Below are 21,871 nucleotides of genomic sequence, written 5' to 3'. Positions count from 1 at the left end.
TATATATATATATATATATAATCATCATCATATCTCTTCTTCATTTCATTTCTCCTTTCCCATTCCCGTGAGCAGAGTCGCACTCTCCCTCAAAATTTCCAAAATTTTTTTGATAGAATTTCGAAAAACTTTGTAAAGCAAAGTTGTAGAGGAAGGCCGGATCTATAACTTTTGTGAAGGAATTTCGTACGAATCAACCGTTTAGGAGATCAAAACCACTTCTAAATGTAAGATTATCTTTTTCCAATCTCATCCTAATTAATTTTAATTTTGATGGTTTAGACCCTAAATTGATGAATAGAATTTTAGATACAATCCGAAAATGTAGAAAAAAAACTATGATCGGGATGATATTCACCATCGGAAACACTGTTCACTAACAGGGAATATTGTTCACTATCGGAAAACACTGTTCACTGTCTAGAAATACTGTTTACTGCCTGGAATCACTGTTCATTATTGAAATCGTTGTTTGCTTTAAAAAAACACTATTCATTGCCAAAAACACTATTTACCACAGGAAAAACTATTCACTAACAGAGTTACTATTCACATTCGAAGTTACTATTCACCACTGGAATTTCTGTTTATCGTCGGGAGTACTACTCACCAGAATTACTGTTCATCGAAATTCCTGTTCATAGTCGAAATTATTATTCACCGGCTACGTTAGTTTTTACCGATTGAGGCTGTTCCGTGTGTGCACGTGCCACTGGTTGATCGACAGGATATTTCAGTCGATTGATTTGATATTGTAGTGTATATAGTGAGTTTCTACATGCGTTAGATCGCAACCACGAAGTACGAACTTCGGGTCGACCGGCCTACTTCTTTCTTTGATATGCTTTGTTTATTCATGCATTGTTTGTTTCGCGAACGCGGGGTTCGAGCCGCACGATGATACACGTATGATCAGGAGTACACACGTATAGTATTGTAGCACACACACGGATATCCCAAAGGGGATTATGATAAGTATTGTTTGGATTTCACACGAGACATGAGTTGTCTATACAATTTTTACATGTATGTGAATATTGTTGATGAGCACAACTCAGTACTACTTGAGATAGTGCGTCGGTGTACCTATATCATTGTTTCTGTATGTTTATGTGTAGAGGTCGGTGTACCTATATCATTGTTTCCGCATGATTATGCGTAAAGGTCGATGTACCTATATTATTGTTTTCGTATGTTTATGCGCAGAAGTCGGTGCACCTATTTGTCGATCCGCACAGTAATGCGATGATACCTATTTGTCGATCCACACGGTGATGCGATGATACTTATTTGTTGATCTGCACGGTTATGCGATGATACCTATTTGCTGATTCACACGAGTATATGATTTATTGAGGAACTATAGAGTGATAATATTGTAAGCCAGTTGTTTTGAGTCCTTTGTAGACACCAAGTGTGCTACAACTCACTGTTGAGTTGGCTTTTTTTACCGAGTTATTCATGATTTCGAGTACACGAGGCATACACATATACTGATATCATTTATGATGTTCCACTTTATTGTTTTATTTCAGTCATATTTCAGTTGCTTAGCTCGGGGTTAATATTTAGTAATTTACTACCTAAGACATACGATATATACATGAGGGTTTCCTTGTTTGGATTATTTCACTCGACGTACCAGTCTCGTGTTGTGAGTTTCTAACATGAGGGTTTCCTTGTTTGGATTATTTCACTCGACGTACCAGTCTCGTGTTGTGAGTTTCTAATTATTAATTCTATTTAGATTGTTTATTCTTATTTCACTCGACGTACCAGTCTCGTGTTGTGAGTTTCTAATTATTAATTCTATTTAGATTGTTTATTCTTAGTTCGGCATTAGTATTTAGTTATCTACAATTTGAGACATATAATATATACAGGAGAGTTTTCTTGTTTGGATTACTTTGCTCGACGTAATACGTCTCGTCTTGTAGGGCTCTAAATATTAATTCCATTAGATACGAGAAAAATGATCTAGGTAGGTAAACTATGCTTAATAGATAGAGCCTCCATTTCATTTAGCAGCTCTTCTCCTGGGGGCGGACAGAGGTGATCTTGCTGTAGCGCTCTGACGCTCTTATTCTTTTTATTCTATTTCTTCTTTCAGGCGGCTCAGAGTATCGGAGGGTCGCAGGGTGACGGAGTACATACATAGTCGTCGTCACATGGTTTATTAGTAGAGACTCTACAGTAGTCTTATGTTTTCATTCAGTCATTTGAGTTTGTACTTATATTGTTAAGGCGATATGCCTTAGTACGATTTCTAGTCGATTCATGTCGAGACATATCATGTTATTTTAGACTCCATATGTATATCAGTTGTATTCCAGTTTAGTTTATATGGGACACTATTTCATTTGTGAGATATATCTTTCTGTATCATGTCCATAGTATTTATTTCCCTTATTTGTCTGTTTTGTACCTTTATTTATATTGGTTTCCACTAGAGGATATTACTGTGATTGGTAAAACATGTTGTTGCACAATGGAGGTGCATGGCAGGTTTGACATCTCTGGGTTCACCTTGTACTGTAGTCAAGTGTGAAAACAGGGGCGTCACAACGCATACACATTATTTCGTTTTATCGCTTTTCATTGTTTATTTGCATTGTTAAAGGATTTTCAAATATCTGTGTGGATATGTTTAGCCATACAAATATATATTAGTTTCATATTTATCACGCTATCATCTATTTGGAAAGATAGTGTTTGAAATGATTTCATCAGAATCAAATATTTAACAGTTAGTATTTTTGTTGGTTTTATGAAAACATATTTAACGATCTCATATTTTTTATGGATTTGCAAAATAATGAGTTTTCACATTTGGGAAGTGCTTTTTAGAAATTCCTTTTCTAACATACTTATTTTCATATATATAAACATTTCCCCAAGTTTTACTATTTTTGAAGTTGCTTTACTATTTTAAATCGAATTTAGAAAATCAACTCTTCAATTTTCAAGTATCAGCTGTGTATCAGTTTTCAGTCGAACGACCATCTTTTACAGTCGATCGGCCAGAAGCATTTTTACAGCATCCTGTATTTACATTTGATCAGTCGACCGTTTAATAGTCAGTTGACCGAACAGTGTTTTCAGTCGACCGATACATCAAGCAGTCAACTGAATTATGTTTTTGTTATTGTAACGGCTAGTTGATCAGTCGACCGATATAGTCAACCAATCGACTTATCTAATCTTTTTTTGGTAACAGCTAGTTTTGAGTTGTTTTTATTTTGACGCCATAAATAGTCCTCAAGACCAATCTAAACCCATGTTTTTGTTTAGCCATTTTGGCTCCACATTTTTAAAGAGATTAAGTGTGTTTGTTTAAGTGGAAAAAGAGTTTTACAAAGAGAATGATCTCAATTTCGTTTTTTAGGCATTCATCCTCAAATCTTGTTTTGGAGAAGTTTTATAAACTCTTCCTCTTAACTAAATTAATATTTTGATTCTCATATATTTATACTAGATTGATTTGAGTTTGATTTTATTTTACTCATTGTTTACACACAACCACTTGAGCTTTAGTATTTCATATTAAGTAAAATTGGGTTGTGAGTGTTTGCAATGAGAGAGCTTATATTTCGTTCTCACTTGTTTAGAGAACAAAATCTATTATCCGCACTTATTGTTATACACATTGTAATACACAATGACACTTAGAGAAGTGGTTGGGAGAGATCGGGGTTAATACCAATAGTGGTTTGGTTGTAAATCCTAGGAAGAGGTTGTAATTCCAAACAGTGTTATCGAGGCGCAAGGCGCAATGCGGAGCGCAAAAGCCACTTACTTGCACCATATGCTAGGCGCGCAACTCAAACTAATATTTTATAACATAAGACAAAGAAGCATATAAGCAACATGCTTATAAATTGTCACATAAAAAGACTAAGAAATATAATTTCACCATCTAAATCACGAAAGAGTCTTAATTAGTATGCATTACATAGAGAAGTTCATAAGTTTCCACAAATCACAATGCAAAAGAATTTCCAACATAAGCAAAAGTCTATAAAATAAAACAAGCAAGTAACCAATAAGAAATATGTATTTTCATTTAAAATATGATATACGTATTTTTAAATAACAATTAAGTGATTAACAAACATGAATGTTTATAATTTTATAGTTAGCATTCTTAATTGCTATTTGATAGTTAGCATAAAAGGATGGAGAATGTATATGAGCAATTTGCAAACAAGTATACTAAATTGCTATTGCTATTTACATGTTCATAATTTTCTAGTTAGCATGCTTGTTAGAGAATGAAGTAACAATTTGTAAACAAGTATACAAAATTACTAATTAATGTTTCCTTTTTATAGGTTATAAACATGAAAAGATGAAGAATGGATTAGCAACTAGCAAGAAATAGTCTATTACATGATGTAAATATGTAATATGTAAATTATTTTAAAAAAAAAGAAGAAAGAGTCTATTACATGATGCAGGTGTCAAGCGCACACAAGACACCACGAGGTGAATGCGAAGCACATGAGGCGCGCGCGCCTCGTGTGCGTGCAGCGCCCCGCCTCTGGTGCGGAGCGCAATTGCCCTAGCCCGCAACGCCGCACGCCCGTGGCACGCGTCTCGATAACAATGATTCCAAACACTTAAGGTAATTAACACGGGCAATCCAACACTTAGAGAAGTGTAGCTTGTGTAATTGACATCGTGTGAGTTGTAAAAGTTATCGGTGATTTTTAAAAACCATTTATGTAGATTATGAGATATAGTGAAAATCTCCTCGAGGTGAGGAGTGGAGACGTAGGTCGAGGATTGACTGAACTCCGTGATCATATATTGTGTTTGCGATTATTTTTGACGCATTATTATTCTTTACATTTTGTGCTTGTTTACATCGACTATTGTCTCTTGTTGATCCTTGCATATTTTATTTTATATCATATTACTAGGATGTTGCATTACAAGTTATTAATTTGGCATTGAAATCGGATTAGATTAGCAATTATCCTATTCACCCCTTCTAAGGTACTTTCAGAAGCAACATCTTGCCGACCAAAGAAACAATTGCATAAAACCGACCGTTAGGTTGACGAATAGGAAATTGCTCTCCTGCTCCTACAATGGGGGGATCTTCAAAATGTCCAGAAAACTGACCGTTGGGTTAATGGATGCTAATACCGCTAGTGATCCCGAGCTAGTGAAGAGATTAATGGGGAAGATGATTCAGCCTAGAGAGTGAAGAAAGCTTATACGAACAACAAGATATCAATAGAGATCGGGTCTATAAGCACGTGGCTAGATGGGCATATGAGAATAGCATTCCTTTTCATGTCATCTCCACCGACTCCTTATGGATGTGCACCACCATTGGGGATTATGGACGTACATACCGATCATTTACCATGTACACGATGAGGGAGACATTGTTGAGGGGTGATGTGAATGGGACTAAGGACTCATTGGAGGAGCACAAGAAGTGGGGAAAGAGCACATATTCTATTATGAAAGATGCTTGGTCACATAGGAAGATGCAGTCAATCATGAATCTATGCATGCACAGCAGGTTAGGCACGACCTTTTCCAAGTCGATTGAGTGCTCCGAGGGGCTTGCATATGGGAGAGTACATTTTCAAGCAGGGAGACACGGGTAGTAAGGAGATTGGGGCACAGAAGGTCATTCACGTTGTCACGGATAATACATCTGCTAATATGGCGACGAAGGAGAAACTAAAGTAAAAGAGACTGAGGATCTTTTGGACTAGTTGTTCAACTCATACTATTGACTTGATGTTTAAGGGCATCGAAAAGTTTGACATCCTTCAAAGCAACCATAGAGAAAACAAAGGCCCTTACCGTTTTCATCTACAACCACTACAAAATCTTGAATATGATGTCGCTTTTGTGTAAGATGAGGGATATTGTTAGACCCGGAGTCACTTACTTCACCACTGTATTCTTGACTCTGCGAGTGTTTATGCAAAGAAGATGAAGCCAAGACTCATCTTCTCTAATAAAGAATGGAGGAAAAGCAAACATTTTAAGACTACAAGGGATAGAAAAGTAGAGGCTATGGTGCTATGTGAGTTAGTGGCAATATGTGAAAAGGTTATTGAAAGTCTATTCTCCTTTTTTTCAAGTCCAATGATAGATTGTATGCACCCTTGCATATGGTAGCTTATGTCCTTAAACCTTACCACTTCTTCCCAGATGATGTAGCTAGGAACTCTACAAAGAGGAAGGAGGGGTTTCTAAATGTGGCTAGGAACTCTACAAAGAGGAAGGAATGGTTCCTAAATGTGAAGTTATTCTATCTCGACAAGGAACATCAACCCGAGGCTACTAAGGAGTTTATGAAGAAGTACAAAGTGGTAAGTGTTCATTTAGTAGAAGTTTGACAGCGAAAGCTAGGCAGAAAGTGGACTTCAATCTAGGTAAATTAAGTTTGTAAATTAGATCTATCAGTCATAAGTTATTTGATCAGTAGAGAATTCAATCGAGATAATGTGTTTTACAGCTAGTTGGTGATATATGTATGGCAGTGATTGTCCTTTTCAGCAAAACTTGGAGATGAATGTTCTTAACCTCACTATCACTAGCAGTTCTTCTGGATGCGAGAGGAGTTAGAGTACATTTGATGGGTAAATTACATGACTATCTAAAATTAATAAGATGAAATTATTCATGTATGACTTCACTAACTTGTTCTTTTCTTCTTTATTAAAGATTCACACAAAGAAGAGAAACTGATTGGAATCGAAGAGGTTGGAGGATTTTGTGTTTGTGAAGTTGAATGTCATGCTCAAGTAAAAGAAGAGAGCAGACAAAGATGTGCTAATAATGCAAGATCGTACTACGGCACATGCACAGATCCTCGAAAGAGTTCCAATGACTAGGAAGAGACTTATCTAGGTTCGAAGGTTTCTTGGACGATAGTGGAGAATGTATCTGGAGCAACTGAGGTTGCAGCGAACCGAAGGAGTGAGAGAATAGCAAGAGTTGTAGGATCTTCGATGATTATAGGCGAAGAAGAGCCTCTTGCATCCGACGATGATGTCACAAATGAGGATGAGGGCTACGTGAACATGAACTCAAAGGATAGCAATCATGCAGTGGAGGATCTGGATTTCCATGATGGTGATGATTAGATTATATGATTATGTCTTATGTTAGACATTTAGACTATTCATATTTTATTTTATTGAGCAATACTGCATTAGACTCTTGAATTTGTGATATTATTTATGGTTGCGGTGACATATTATGTTAAACATGGTGATGCTTCTTCGTATTTAGTTACTATTTTGGCTATTTAGTATTTATGCATGGTTGATTGTAGATTTAAGATTGCTATTCATTTATCATTTTGCAATTTTTATGAATTTAATTCATGTTTTTGTCAATTATTATAATTAAATAATTTAAAAATAAACAAAAGCCCAGGAGCCCTCTAGGCGCTAGCTCAAACGTCTAGTCCGCCTAGAGCTTTCTATAACATTGACCCTTGCCATAATGAGTAGTACATTGCTAGCTCTTTGGGCTTATTTTGCACCTTCCTTCCACGTAATTGATTGAGATCAGTCACTTTGAGACCATCTCTTACTCAAGCAAGATACTAGAACTACACATAATTCCATTGTTTAGTACACCTCAGTACCTCACATACATCAGTGTGGAAAACAGTTGCATAGAACACTCATTCTTTCTATAAAATTGAATGGACTTTGGTGCGGTAAATAAATGACTAAAACTTGCCATAATGCTTTTAACCTTGATTTCAGGCAGCTTTCTTCTTTTTTTTCCATACTCAATGTCTCAAATAATGGATTTCTTCTTAATCCTAGAGTATTTGTTATATTTTTCAAATGTGTATAACAAACAAAAAATAAAGCTAAGACCACAGTAGAATTTGTCAGATGAAAGTGACAATGTTCTTCAATTATGTGAAGAAGAATTCTCCAACTATCTCCTCAAGCAAAAGAAGAATGAGTTAATAAGCTTGATTTGCTACTAACAAAAAAAAATTATACAATGTTTTCAGTTGGATCAACATCTTTCTTCAACTATTGGTTTATGATGACATACATTTGACAGTTCACTGATTATCCTGGGATCTTAATGATGAGGGCGTGAAAACAAGTCATGCTTAATCACTTAGGACAACAAAATTTGCCCTACTGTGGTATGGGCTCTCCTAAAGTTCAGAATATCTTCTTTTAATTGTGCATAAATGCAGCAGTACAATCCAAGATTTCTATGGACTAATTTGATACAAATGTTGATTATTATCACTAAATGACTAATATGAACTAGATTCAGAAAAACTTTAGGAAAACATGAATTTCTAATTGGTGATGCACAATTATGGAAGTTGGGTTGTTGAATAGCTTCTAGACAAACTGCAAATTAAGAAGTAAGGACAAATTTTCAAAACCAACCTATTTACAAATTTAATAGCAGAAAACAACCTATTTCAGATTTAATTGCAAAAACCGACCTGGTTTCAGCCCTGGAGCTGAAACCAGGTCGGTTTTTGAAAATTTTTATCCGAAACTTCACGGGAGTTGAACTCCCGTGAAGTTTCGTAGTTCAAATTTTTTTTTTTTTGTACTGGGAAACTTCACGGGAGTTCAACTCCCGTGAAGTTTCGAAAGTTTTTTCACAAAAACCGACCTGGTTTCAGCGCCAAGGCTGAAACCAGGTCGGTTTTTGCAATTAAATCTGAAGTGGGTTGTTTTCTGTGATTAAATTTGTAAATAGGTTGGTTTTGAAAATTTGTCCTAAGAAGTAAAGATAACCTGCAAAATACTCTGTGAATTAGGTTGGCATTAGAGATTCAAAATACTCTGTGAATTAGGTTGGCATTAGAAATTCAAAGTCTAGCATGGATGATGAATGAATTTTCATCCATTCCCTCTTAATATTTAAATATGAGGACTATAAAATATGCAACATATTGCGTGAATGAAAAACAAAACCTGTGCTACAACAATCTTGATCTTAGGAAGGATACTACAGAAAGAATTTAGAAGAAAGAAATCACAGGTTCTTTGGATTTTTCTTGGCTGGTAATTTGCATTCCAAAGACTTCGACACAAAAGCCTAAGCATTGGTAACAAGCGAAACCTGTTGAGAAAGATTACAGCATTGATGCCTTCACCTAAAGACACCATAATTATGGAATGATTCAAAAAAAATTATGCTGCACATGAATCAAGATCTTTGAGAATTAAGAAACAACATAAGTGTAACCTTTTTAAAGTCTAATTTGCTCGGAAGCTCCATTTTTAGTTAATTAAAAGCTTTCCCAAAAAGATGCGCAACACCAATTTTCAGATACCCTTTTTTTCTTCTCCCCCCCCCCCCCAACCCCCTCCCCCTTTTCCCCTTTTTTTTTTCCCACATCAGAAGGATAGCATTAAAGCATATCTCTTGTTTAGTCATCGACCAGATCGGTGGTCTCATATACATAGCAACCAATTTTTAAATACCCACATCTTGAATCCCAAACAACAATGACAACAAATCAGACACGCACCATTCACCCAATTACAAGAAACAAAATGCACTAGAGCTGCAAAAAGGAGACAACTTTATTCCTACATTTCTAATCAAAACACTAAGAATGATAAAAGGGAGAAGTTTGATCTCACCACCGGTGTTCCATAGGTACCAGGCTGGATAACGTACTGCTGAATCGCCTCAGCTCCGCTGCTACTCGCATAACAGCACCCCGCCGCCGAGTTTCCGCCATGCGGAGCGTAGGGGTCGGCGACCGTCGCAGGATTGGGGATGTAACTAGGGATAGGGCTAGGGTTATGGGCAGGGTAATTGGCTAGGATTGGGGATGTAAATAGGAGCGGGTAAAGTTTTGACTGGACTTGAGGAGGGATGCTACATTGCAGCGAAAAGTGGGTGCGGGTCCCACATGTCAAGAGTTTGTCACCGTCTGGGAAACTGATTACTATCCATTTTTGTTAAAAAGTCTTTTCAGAAAATAAATATTAACCAACTTAAAAGTGAAAATTGATTTATTTCTTTTATTTGCGACACCTAGCTAAAGTACAATTTGTTATAATTTTGGGTTTTTTTCAATGGTAGTCCCTTAAAGCTTCCGTAATTCCATATTAGCTCCTCAAGTCTCTCAAATCTTCTAATTGCTTACAATTTGGTCTTTGTGTTAGAATTACCAAGTAGGGAGATTCCTCCAGATAAGGGGCGTTTGGTTGCCTTTTTAGAGGGGGAAATAGGCTGAAAGCCTGTCAAAACTGACAAAAATTGTTAGTTTTGGCAGGCTTTCTTGCAAAAAGGCCTCTAAAAAGGCGTTTTTGCAAGAAAGCCTGTCAAAACTGACAGTTTTTGTCAGTTCTGACATGTTTTCCCCTTCCCCTTGTGCAAACAAATAGTCCCTAAGTGTAAAAAGATCCAGAGTTTTGGGGTGGGGGTGGGGGGTGAGGGGAGGTTAATGAGGCACCACGTTGTTGGATGTTTTGGGGGTTTGAGGTAAATTAAATTTTCAAAGTTGAGAAGAATTATATACAAAACCCTAGAGGCGAGGGGCTTTTACTAAAAATAAGGTAATTGAGATGGGTTCTCTGGGACAACCTCATAGTTGAGAGGGGTCCTCTAAGACTAACTCTTGATTTTATGGATATACTAGATGTTATACACGTGCAATGCACGTGGTTAAATACAATGATTAAATATTTTTGGCTTATTTTCAAAGTAAAATTTGTTTCTCAGTTCCACTTTAATAGTTTGTGCTCACTTTTGTCTCTAAACTTTTATATCGCGATTTTTTAATGTTTGTTTACATAGGCTACACCCAATTTAAATTTTCATGTTGGTCTTTGAATTGACAAAAAAATATATAATTTGAAGCTAATTTAAATGTTCATATTATTTTGACCGATATGAAACCAAGCTTTACTTGAGAAAATACAGTATTGCAAAAGTAAAAATATTAAAATAGTGTTAGGTGAATATTTAAAACTAATAAGGCAAAATGATTGACTAAAAGTATGCTACAATGATATTAAAAAAAATATAAAGTTTGTTCCTAATCATTGATAGACTTCATAAAAAATTATAAATTAAAGATTAATACTAAAAAGTTTGTTCCTAATCATTGATAGACTTCATAAAAAATTATAAATTAAAGATTAATACTAACTCTATTATACTTTTATATAGACTTCATAAAAAATTATAAATTAAAGATTAATACTAACTCTATTATACTTTTATATGATAAAAGTATCCACATAAGCATATAAAAATATTGAAAAAGTTCATGAAACTTCATTCTAAAGATTTCTAATTTCACTCAAAATAATTAATTAAACTATTCTATAATATATTTAGAAAATATTATCTTTTATTCCTTCTGTTTTATTTTTTATTGAGCTAAGATCAATCATTCTTCATCTTTTTCTTTTTCCCAAGAAATTCTCGTGTATTTATCATCTACATCGATTGTGATATCAAGTTAGAATTATATTTTTTATGTTGTTATCTTTCCTAAGCTCATTAATCTTTTATCTTCTTGTTTTACTTTACAAAGAAGTTAAATGTATTTCCGATGTTTAACACAAACTGCTTAAAATATAGACTTTGATTTTTTTTATTTCAATGAGAATAAATGTTAATTTCATATATATGAAATTCTTTGTGTTCCTAGTTTATTACTTAAATAAGATTAGAAGCTACCTCTTTTTTTTTCTACAATGAATTCTTCTAATATGCATCCAATAAGAGTTTCTATTATGTCAATGATATTACTTTTGCTTTATCCCTCTCATTTTTCACAAAGATCTAAACTAAATACTTACATTTTTCATTACTAATTTGCTTTAAATTGTAATATTAATATTTAATTTCTTTAGTATTTGAAGAACAAAGTATGAAATTTATGAATACTTACTAATTTTTTTATATCTTCCATGGAGAATTCTTCTTTGATTAGGATAAAGTTGTTAAATAATTTTTTTACGCAACTTAGTCGGTTCTTCTTTAATAGATATGCTTTATGTTAATGCTAATTCAAGTAATTTATAGATATTTTCTGAATTTTAAATTTATTTCCATTACTTTCTCATTTGCAATGGAAATAGCTTAATTCTTTTGAAGGGTATCTTTGAACATTCTGATAGTTTCTCTATATGTAATTCCTTGTATTCTTTTACCTTATAAATATTATTAAAATCAAAAATTAATGTTTCTAAATTATAATTAATTAATGCTAAGCTATTGTATTATAGTATTTTATTATTTTTATGGATTTAAACATTTATCAATTAATGTTACTAATGTATTTTTGCTGCTCCAACCTATTATTAAAATTATATGTAGTTACTTTAATTTATATAGTAGCAATAATTTTAAGCTATTTTTAAAAAAATTTATTCCTTAGCCGTATGTTTTTAATCAATTCCTATTATTTTTGTTTACCAATATCAACTTATACTATTTTTAGATGCTAAAAAGGGATAGTAAACTCTAAATTGTAATTTACACGCACATACACGCACGCGCGCGCGCACACACACACACACATCTTAATGAAAAAATACCAAACAATTACACTTTTCTTTGCCAAATTTTAAAATTTCAGTCTTTTTTATAGTTTTGAAGTTTGAGGGTGTGATTTGTAGTTTTTAAAACTTTGGGAGAGTTTTTTCAAAAAAAAATCTTTTAAGTTTGGTAGTTATAACTTCTATGTTTTATGTATTGGTGGTAATTTTTTTAAATGTCAGAATATTTCATACAACCCTGAAATTTTGAGGGTGTTTTTTTTAATTATTAAAACTATAGATTAATTTTGAAAAAATTTAAATTTCAGTGGTCTACCAATAGTTTCCAGATTTGATGTGTACTTGTTATAAATTTTAAATTTTTAGATTTTTTTTTCAATTTTAAAATTTTGAAGGAGTTTTTTACAATTTTTGTAACTTTGAGGTTAATTTTGATAAATTTTAAATTTTTAGGTGCCTGAGGGTAATATCCTAAATTCATCTTTTATTGCTGCAAAATTTAAAATTTTAGAATTTTAGGGTGATTTTTAATAATTTAAACTTTTGATAGTGTTTCTATAATTTTTGAGATATTGAGGTGTTAATTAAAAATTTTAAATTTTTCAGAGGTTATTGTTAATTTCTTAATTTCATGTTTGTTGTTTTAAGTTTTGAAATGTCAGAAATTTTTGGGTGCATCATGGTAATCCCTAGAATTCATCTATGTTGTTTATAAGTTTTTGAAATTTTTGAATTTCAGGGTGCGTGTTTGTGAACTTTTGAGGGTGTTTCTATAAATTTTGAGACATTGAGGTGTTAACTGCAAATTTTAAATTTTTCACAAAATGATGTTAATTTCTTAATCTCATGTTTGTTATTTTAATTTTTGAGACATCACGATGGTTTCTATAATTTTAAACTTTTCAGGATATTTTGTGCAATTTAATTTAAAAAATTTTAGGATTTTTTTGCAATTCTTCATGTATTATACTATGTTAGCTACGTATAATTTCTTTATCTTAACAAACTAAGACCATAAAAATATTTTATATATTTTATTAATATTATTTTTTAAATTGTTAACCTATAGATAGTTCACATAGGATTAGGATAGGATGTAATTATGATTAAGATATAAATGAAATATTCAAAATAATGAAGGGTAATATTGACCAGTGAAAGATTTCCCTGAACTCGTGCTTTTAAGATTTCCCTGAACTCGTGCTTTTAAAGGAGTATATGATTTATTAGATGAAAAATAACATTCTAAAGAATTGAAAATGCCTAAGAAAATTGATACTTGGGTTCTAAAATTAAGCTAGATATACCTAAAAGACAATTGTTGATTACACGCTGATTTAAACAAAATATTACCTCTGTCGATTGACATTTAGCACTGTAGAAATTGTTGATTACACGCTGATTTAAACAAAATATTACCTCTGTCGAATGACATTTAGCACTGTAGAAATGTTCTTGAAAGAATTATCTGGATTGTTTGAGGTAAACACATTTAGCATCTTAAAAGAGTATCCTTATTAAGTTTCCAATTATCATATCGACATGTGGGCTTCATAATATTCAATACTCATCCTGACCCCTTCGCGTTGCCAAATTCATGCAGTTTGATCCTTTTAGCTAAACTATTGTTTATGCCAGGAAATTAATCTTCGGATTGAGTAGGGATTAATAAGAAATTAGGGGGCCCTTGATCTTCTCTAGTGTCTGATAAAATTGAAAGAGGCAGATCCATGCACAAATAATCAACGTTGGAGACCCCATAGGAGTTTTCCTCCAGCTTGCCCTCCGTTGCTCAAATCAGTGACTGGTCGAATCAATACGAAGAATATTAGATTGGGTTTAAGGTTCAAAGAGTTCAGACCTAAGAATGGTGAAGATCTCTCTTGTTTTATATGGGGGTACCGAGGGCAGATTTGGTAACTTGACTTGACCGATGGAAATGATACTTCATTTGTGATTTACCTTTGTCAATAGTTCATTGGGTAACATTGTGAGAGTCGCCCATACCATATGTAATGTGAGAGTCGCCCATACCTTTGTCAATAATTCACTTTCGCTAACTCAATTTATACTAACTATCTCAGTAATGTGAGTCAAAACAACATAAACTAAGTGTACGTGCACATATCTCGGTGTGCGTATCCATATCTGGTATTCACCAACATCCCAGATGCTAAACAACTCTTAGTCATCATAATGTATCAATACAAGATCGAGAAACTCTCTAAAAAAGTCAAAACGTTGAAGAAAAATATGCACATGCTAACTGCTAGGTTGGCGGTCGACCGCAATTATGCAGCGGTCGACGGCGACAGGTTTTCAAGGTTGCCCAGGCTTCTGCCTGGCACGCGGTTGACCGCTGTTTAGGCGCGGTCCACCGTGGACAAATTTTCCAGATGATGCAGATTTCTGCACCGTGTTGTGTTCATGTCGATTTTTTGTGATTTAAACTTGTTTAATACACGTGAAACTTGCATGAAAACATGTCATGATAAATACTTCTAGAAACAATCTCAACATATATCACATGATTATTTGTATTAAATTTATATTCAAAACCCTAAATCATGCATAAAAACTCAAAACGAAGAACAAATCATCTTTCTTTAGATTAAACAACATTTTAAATCATTTTCAGATCTTAAATACTTCTGTAAATTCGTTCTTAATTTTTTTAATATGAAAAGACCTAGTCTTTATACATATAATACAAAAGAATTAACTTTTATTTATAAACTAGTCAATTTGGCTCCATAATATATGTTAAAAACTCTTTAAAAACATTTTAAAAACTGGGAGAGGGATTAGCAGAGATGATACTCGCCTGAAACTTGTTGAAGAACGTGCAAAGTGCAAAGCCAACAAAGATCTCTGATCCAAAAGCCAAAACCAAGGTAAATCCCGCTCGGAAGCCTTCAATCTTCTCCAAGAAATCAAAATGGGGTTTGTGGGGATTTTGGTGGCTGTTAGGGTTCTTTATTAGAGAAAACAGATGTGGGCTTTAAAAATCCGAAACCAACTCAGAACAGGAAAAACTCTCTGCACGTCTCGAGGTCGACCAGACTAGAAATTTCCAGTTTCTCACATATTTGGCCATTGTGCATGTTTCGACTTGTTTCTTTCTCACGTATGAACTTGTTTATACTCAAAACACATTGTATAATACTCATATACCATTAAATGATATTTATCAAAATAAATATCAATATATCATAATTAATCGCATATTAATTATATTACCACAAATTTTTAGGGTTTTACATTCAACCCCCCCCCAAAAGAATTTCGTCTGAACATCCGTGATCGCACCATAAAGATTAGTAATATGAGAAAAACACCAAGAGGGGACAATCCAGACATGAAAACCCTTCCGTACACATCTCGCACCATTAATCCCCAGGTTTGAAATATAAGCAACATTTAAACTTAACAATCTAACATGCGTGCATCCTCACTTAACCCCTAATTAGACGGAATTAGTACGTCGGGCGAAAAATCCAAATAAGGAACCCCCCCCCCCCCACCACCCCCCCCCCCCCCCATATATATACCATATGTTCCGAATAATTAAGAGCTAAGTGTTGAATGACCTATTCTAGTGTTAAATATAAATGTGACTAAACAACACATATAATCATATCTATCAATGCATATAAGCATATTTAATTATCAACATCTTACCTGTTCAAACAGGTGTGGGTAGTCACAACATACATCCTCCTTACGCTCCTAAGAAATCTCTTCGGCTCCTTACCGGTTCCACTGAACTTTCACTAATGGAATGACTTTGTTTCTAAGCTTTTTATTCTCTCCAGCAAGAATACATACCGGAATCTCTACGGTAGTCAAATCATCCTGGATCTCGATCTCTGGTGAATTAATCACCCTCTGATGCTCCTCGTCACGCAAATGCTTCTTGAGCATCGAAATATGAAAGACATCGTGTACACTCGACATCGATGTTGGAAGGTCTAATCTAAAAGAAACAGCTCCAATGCGCTCGATAATCCTGAAGGGACCAACATATCTCGGGGCAAGTTTCCCCCGTCTACTGAATCGCTGAACGCTCTTCATCGGTGACACTTTCAACATAACTAAGTCTCTGATCTGAAACTCTAAAGGTCATCTCCGCTAATCTGCATAACTCTTTTGTCGACTGTGTGCGGCAAGAATGTGCTCTTGAATCAACGTCACCTTTTCTGTGGTTTGCCTAACTAGCTCCGGACCAAGTAATAGACTATCCTCTAGCCTCGCCCAACATATAGGCGATTTGCAAGGTCTCCCGTACAAGGCTTCATACGGCGCCATCCCGATGGTAGCTTGATAACTATTATTATATGCAAATTTAATCAATGCGATGTGGTCCTCCCAGCTATCCTAAAAATCTAAAACACATGCTCTCAGCATATCCTCTAACACCTGATTCACCCTCTCGGTTTGACCATCTGTCTAAGGGTGAAAGACACTACTGAATGATAACTGACTGCCAAAGGCATCCTAAAAACTCCTCTAAAAGTGGTATGTGAAGACTGAGCCCCGATCTGATACAATCGTCTCCGGGACTCCATGTAATCTAACAATCTCCCGAATAAAAATCCTCGCGTACGTATCCGTCGTATAAGTCGTCCTCACATGTAAGAAATACGCCAACTTTGTTAATCTGTCCGCTATAACCCAAACAGAATCATTTTCTTTCTTTGACTTAGGCAATCCTACTATAAAATCCATGAAAATATATGCCCACTTCCACTCGGGAATGGGTAAAGGCTGTAGGGCTCCTGCAAGTCTCTGATGTTCTGCCTTAACTTACTGATAGGTAAAACACTTAGCCACATACTATGCAATCTCTCTGTGCATACCACTCTACCAGAAATGCCTCTTCAGATCCTTATACATTTTCGTCGTGCCTGGGTGTACTGTATATCTGCTACGATGTGCCTCGTCCAGAAGTTCCCTCTTCAGCTGTAGATTGTTCGGCTTGTCAATTCTGCCATTCATCCGAAGGCCTTCATCTACTCCAATAGTCCAATCATCATTGGGATCTTTGGAAACCTCCCCCTTACGGGTTTGAATCCAAGAATCCTCTAACTGAGCTCCAACTACTCTATCTCCCCAAGACGATTGTACCGATAAAGATCCTAAGAAAACACTGCTCCCGCCAATCTCTAGCCTGAAATCATAATGGCTGAGGGTATTAAGATCCCGGTGTAGTGAACACCTCAAAGCTGCTAGCCCATGACGACGCTTCCTGCTCAACGCGTCTGCTACCACGTTCGCCTTTCCCGGATGGTACTGTATAGCGAACTCATAATCCTTAATAAACTCTACCCACCGTCGCTGTCTCTGGTTAAGCTCTTTCTGTGAAAAAAAGGTACTTTAAACTCTAGTGATCTGTGAACAACTTAAACTGTACCACATACAAATAATGCCTCCACGCCTTCAGTGCAAAGATCACTACTGCTAGCTCCAAATCATGTGTGGGATAATTCTGCTCATGAGTCCTCAATTGTCTCGAAATATAGGCTACAACTCTCTGGGTCTGCATCAATACACATCTAAGACCCGATAAGAATGCATCAGTGTAGATAACAAAAGTCTTATCACTGCTAGGAATAATCAATACAGGTGCTGAAGTCAACTTAGTTTTTAATGTCTCAAATGCCTCCTGGCACTCTGTGCCCCAAATAAACTATACACCCTTCTTAGTAAGGCGTGTAAGGGGCATTACGATCTTCGAGAAGTCCTGAATAAAATTTCTGTAATAGCCCGCCAGACCTAAGAAGCTACGAATCTCGGTAACCGTCTTTGACGGCTCCCAATCAAGTACGGCTTCTACTTTAGCCGGATCTACTATAATGCCCTCTCGGCTGATGACATGGCCCAAAAATCGGACCTCCGATAACCAGAAATGACTCCGCAAACTGGTTGCCTCTGGAGGTCTCTACCACTAACTCAGATCCATCACAAGCTAGCAAGCTGACTGTCTTTGCAAAACAGTCGATACTCACATGGTAGGAAGATAACCAATCCATACCAAGGAAGCAAGCTGACTGTCTTTGCAAAACAGTCGATACTCACATGGTAGGAAGATAACCAATCCATACCAAGGATAACATCGAACTTTCTTTGCAAAACAGTCGATACTCACATGGTAGGAAGATAACCAATCCATACCAAGGATAACATCGAACTTAGACATACGTAACACAATTAAATAGATCACAAACTCGGAATCGTCCAAGCTGATGATACATCTCCTACAAACACTCTCTAAAAGAGACATCTCTCCCAAAGGAGTAGACACAAATAACAGAATATCTAATGGCTGCGCTACAAGCTGAAGTCTAACCATAAAATTGTAGGAGATAAAAGAATGTGAAGCACGAGAATCAAAAAGAATATGTGCTGGAAAGGAGTTCACGAGGAACATACCTTCCACCATAGCCCCGCTCGTGTCATGATCGTGAGGAACAACTGCGTACACTCTACCTGTAGCCGAAGGCTGCTGCGATGCATCGCCTAGAACGTAAGGGACCATCTGTCCCTACTGGATCTCTTGAATCGCTCGCACTTGTCCCTCAAAACTCAGGACTACTGGAGGTGCCTCAATCCTTAACTGCTAACCCTGACCCCATCCCTGAGCACGATTCTATTATTGTTGCTGATTTCTACCCTACTGGCCTGCTGTGGGTGCGATGCGGTACTCCGTTGCTCTGTGTCCAAACCTGTTGCATTTAAAACAAGTCCCCTAAAATTTGTGTTGTTGCTACGCTCTCTGGTCCTACTTGTGTCCTTTCTTATGGGGACCCTGCTGATGTGGACCCTTACCCTGCTACTAGGGTCCTTCTGAGCTTGTAAAATGTCTCTTATCTTTACCTTTATCCCCGGACTGTCCTGACTTAGCATTACCATCTTTGCCCTTAATGAATATAGTTGTGTCTGTCTCCTGAGCCATGGCAGCATCTGCCACCTCCCGCACTGAACAAAACCTCCGAGATACTAGATATCGGCGTAAACCTGGGCGAAGTATCATCATAAACATCTGAGCCTGCTGCTCCTTGGTGTTCCACATGCCAGTGAATCTAAGTAGTGACATGAATTTACTCTTAAAATCCATCACAAACATATCCCCCTGCTCCAACCGAGCCAGCTCTAACTCCTTCCCGGCTTTCACTGCAGTCGAAACATACTACTCATCAAAGAAATACACAAAAGTCTCCCATGAGATCGTCATCCTCTGATCTGGAGTAAAACGAAGTTGATACCATCCTCCTGTATCGCCCTTGAGGTTGAAAGCTGCTAGCCGCTGCTTCTGCACCGAATTCACATTAAGCATGTCCAAGATGTTGCTTACATCTTCCTTCCATTTGTGTGTAGCAATAGAATCCGTCAAACCATGAAACTCTGGAACCTTCAACTTCTGGTACCTCTCTACCAGACGAAGCCAAGCCTCCTGCTTAGCCACTCCATCACCAACTAAAAGTGGTGGTAAATCTACTAGTGTCCCTTCTGGTATCTCCTCCTGAATGGGTGTCTCCTGTCGAACATGATCTGCTAACTGTTCCTCAATAGCTGTCAGTCGAGCTACTAACGGTGCTATAAGATCCACTAAGTACTGCAAACCCTGCTATGGCTCGGGCTCTCTATCGACTTGCTCAGCTCCCTGAGCACGAGTACCTCGACGTCCGCATCCTCTTCCTGACATCTTTAATTTAGAAGTAGAGCTCATTACACACAGTAAACAGGATCTCAAGCATGAAAGGATATAACGTATACCAACAAGTAAATCATATCACATATTTCTCATAGCATGCTTTATTATTCAAAGCAAATAGTTCATCAAAAAAGAAATTGTAATTTTCAGCGTACATATATAATACGTCCTCACTCATACTAGGAATTCCTAGCGGACTGTATACATGATTCCTAGGAAACTCTATCCTAACTCCACAATATGACACAAGAATGATCCTAAGGATATTGGAACTAGAGCTCTGATACCAACTGTGACGTCCTAAGGTTCACGCAAGGCTGCAGTCCAATGTAAAACCCGGATTGTCAAACCTGCCAAGCACCAAACACCATACTATGACATGTTTCACCATCACAGTCACTATATCTCTAGTAAAAACAACAAATATGTGAAGGTACAGACAGACAAATAATAGAAGTAGAACAAAAGCAGGTATACACAGAATAAGTATAAGAATAATCATCTGTGAGCCCAACTAAAATAGAATAGAAATATCTCTGAGTCTGAAATAAATCTCAAATACAACGAGTCAAATAAAATATCACTATGGCTCTCAGCCTCTACAAAATAAAATACAAGTCTAAAGTCAGAAAATAACAACTAAATGTGGAGTTCTGCAATAGCTACAAATATAATAAATATCTGGATGGAATCTATGAAGAAATCTCATCAACCTACGACTCTCCGTGCACCGGACTCGCTGCCTAAAAGGGGGAAAAACAATAAACGTCAAAACACTAGCGAGACCATCTCCACCGCTCTCCATGGGAAGGGTAGGAGTGTATAGAAAATAGAGTCAGTACATATACAATATGAAATCATTCGAATGACTTTAACTGGAGACTAGTATTTAGAAATCCACAACACGAGAATTAGTACGTCGAGCGAAATTATCCAAACAAGAAACCCTCATATATATATCATATCTCAAATTGTGAATCCCTAAATACCAATTCCACCTCTATGACTGAAAACAACAAACAAAAAGGAAATACTCCAAACCTCAACCATATAATATTTGTATCTCATCTCGAACTACCCTCGAGTGGTCGGCGCAAAAACAAAAGAAGAATCATCCAACTCACAATCGCCATGGGCTATAACATGTATGCCGTACATCAAGGGATATACCCTACTCATGGGTATTCTAACATGGGAGCACAACACAGCTGTAAGCATATATAATTATATGCCTATCTATGAACAATAGTGATACTTTTGTGAGGCTCGCATAATACTATGCGGTCAACGGATACAATCCTCCTTACTAAATCACTCTGCGGCAATAGGTTTTTATCTCCCTATTCCAGATACACAATATAATGATAATTTTGTAAGGCTCACATTATACTATGCGGATATCGGATACAACCTCCTTACTCAATTGTCCTAGCGGCTAATAGATTTTATCTCTCTATTTCCGAATTACTCATTTGTCTAGCGGTAATAAGTTTTATCTCCCTATTTTCGGATATGCTGCCAGATGATCATACAACGGTGAATAGGCATATTAGCCCAACCCGGATAAATATACGCCGATCACCTTCTAGTATTTGGTACAACCATTGTCTCGTTATGGGAAAACACCCAAATACCCCTAGCGTGGTACAACCGA

The 21,871-nt window shown here is 36.1% G+C and overlaps 1 protein-coding gene across 1 annotated transcript in view; it reads right to left on the bottom strand.

Annotated features, from left to right (window-relative positions):
• Window positions 1–19,041, bottom strand: part of LOC109821219 — a 27,771-nt gene extending 8,730 nt beyond the window's left edge. Inside the window, exons 1-2 of the mRNA XM_020387404.1 lie at window positions 18,936–19,041; window positions 9,624–9,805 (exon numbers count right to left, since the gene is read on the bottom strand). Of these exons, the coding sequence (XP_020242993.1) occupies window positions 9,624–9,805; window positions 18,936–19,041 (288 nt within the window). The remainder of the gene's footprint in view (window positions 1–9,623; window positions 9,806–18,935) is intronic.

This window comes from Asparagus officinalis, chromosome 8, assembly GCF_001876935.1.
Source record: "Asparagus officinalis chromosome 8, Aspof.V1, whole genome shotgun sequence".
Taxonomy (NCBI): domain Eukaryota; kingdom Viridiplantae; phylum Streptophyta; class Magnoliopsida; order Asparagales; family Asparagaceae; genus Asparagus; species Asparagus officinalis.
This window is presented reverse-complemented; position numbering and strand designations above follow the sequence as displayed.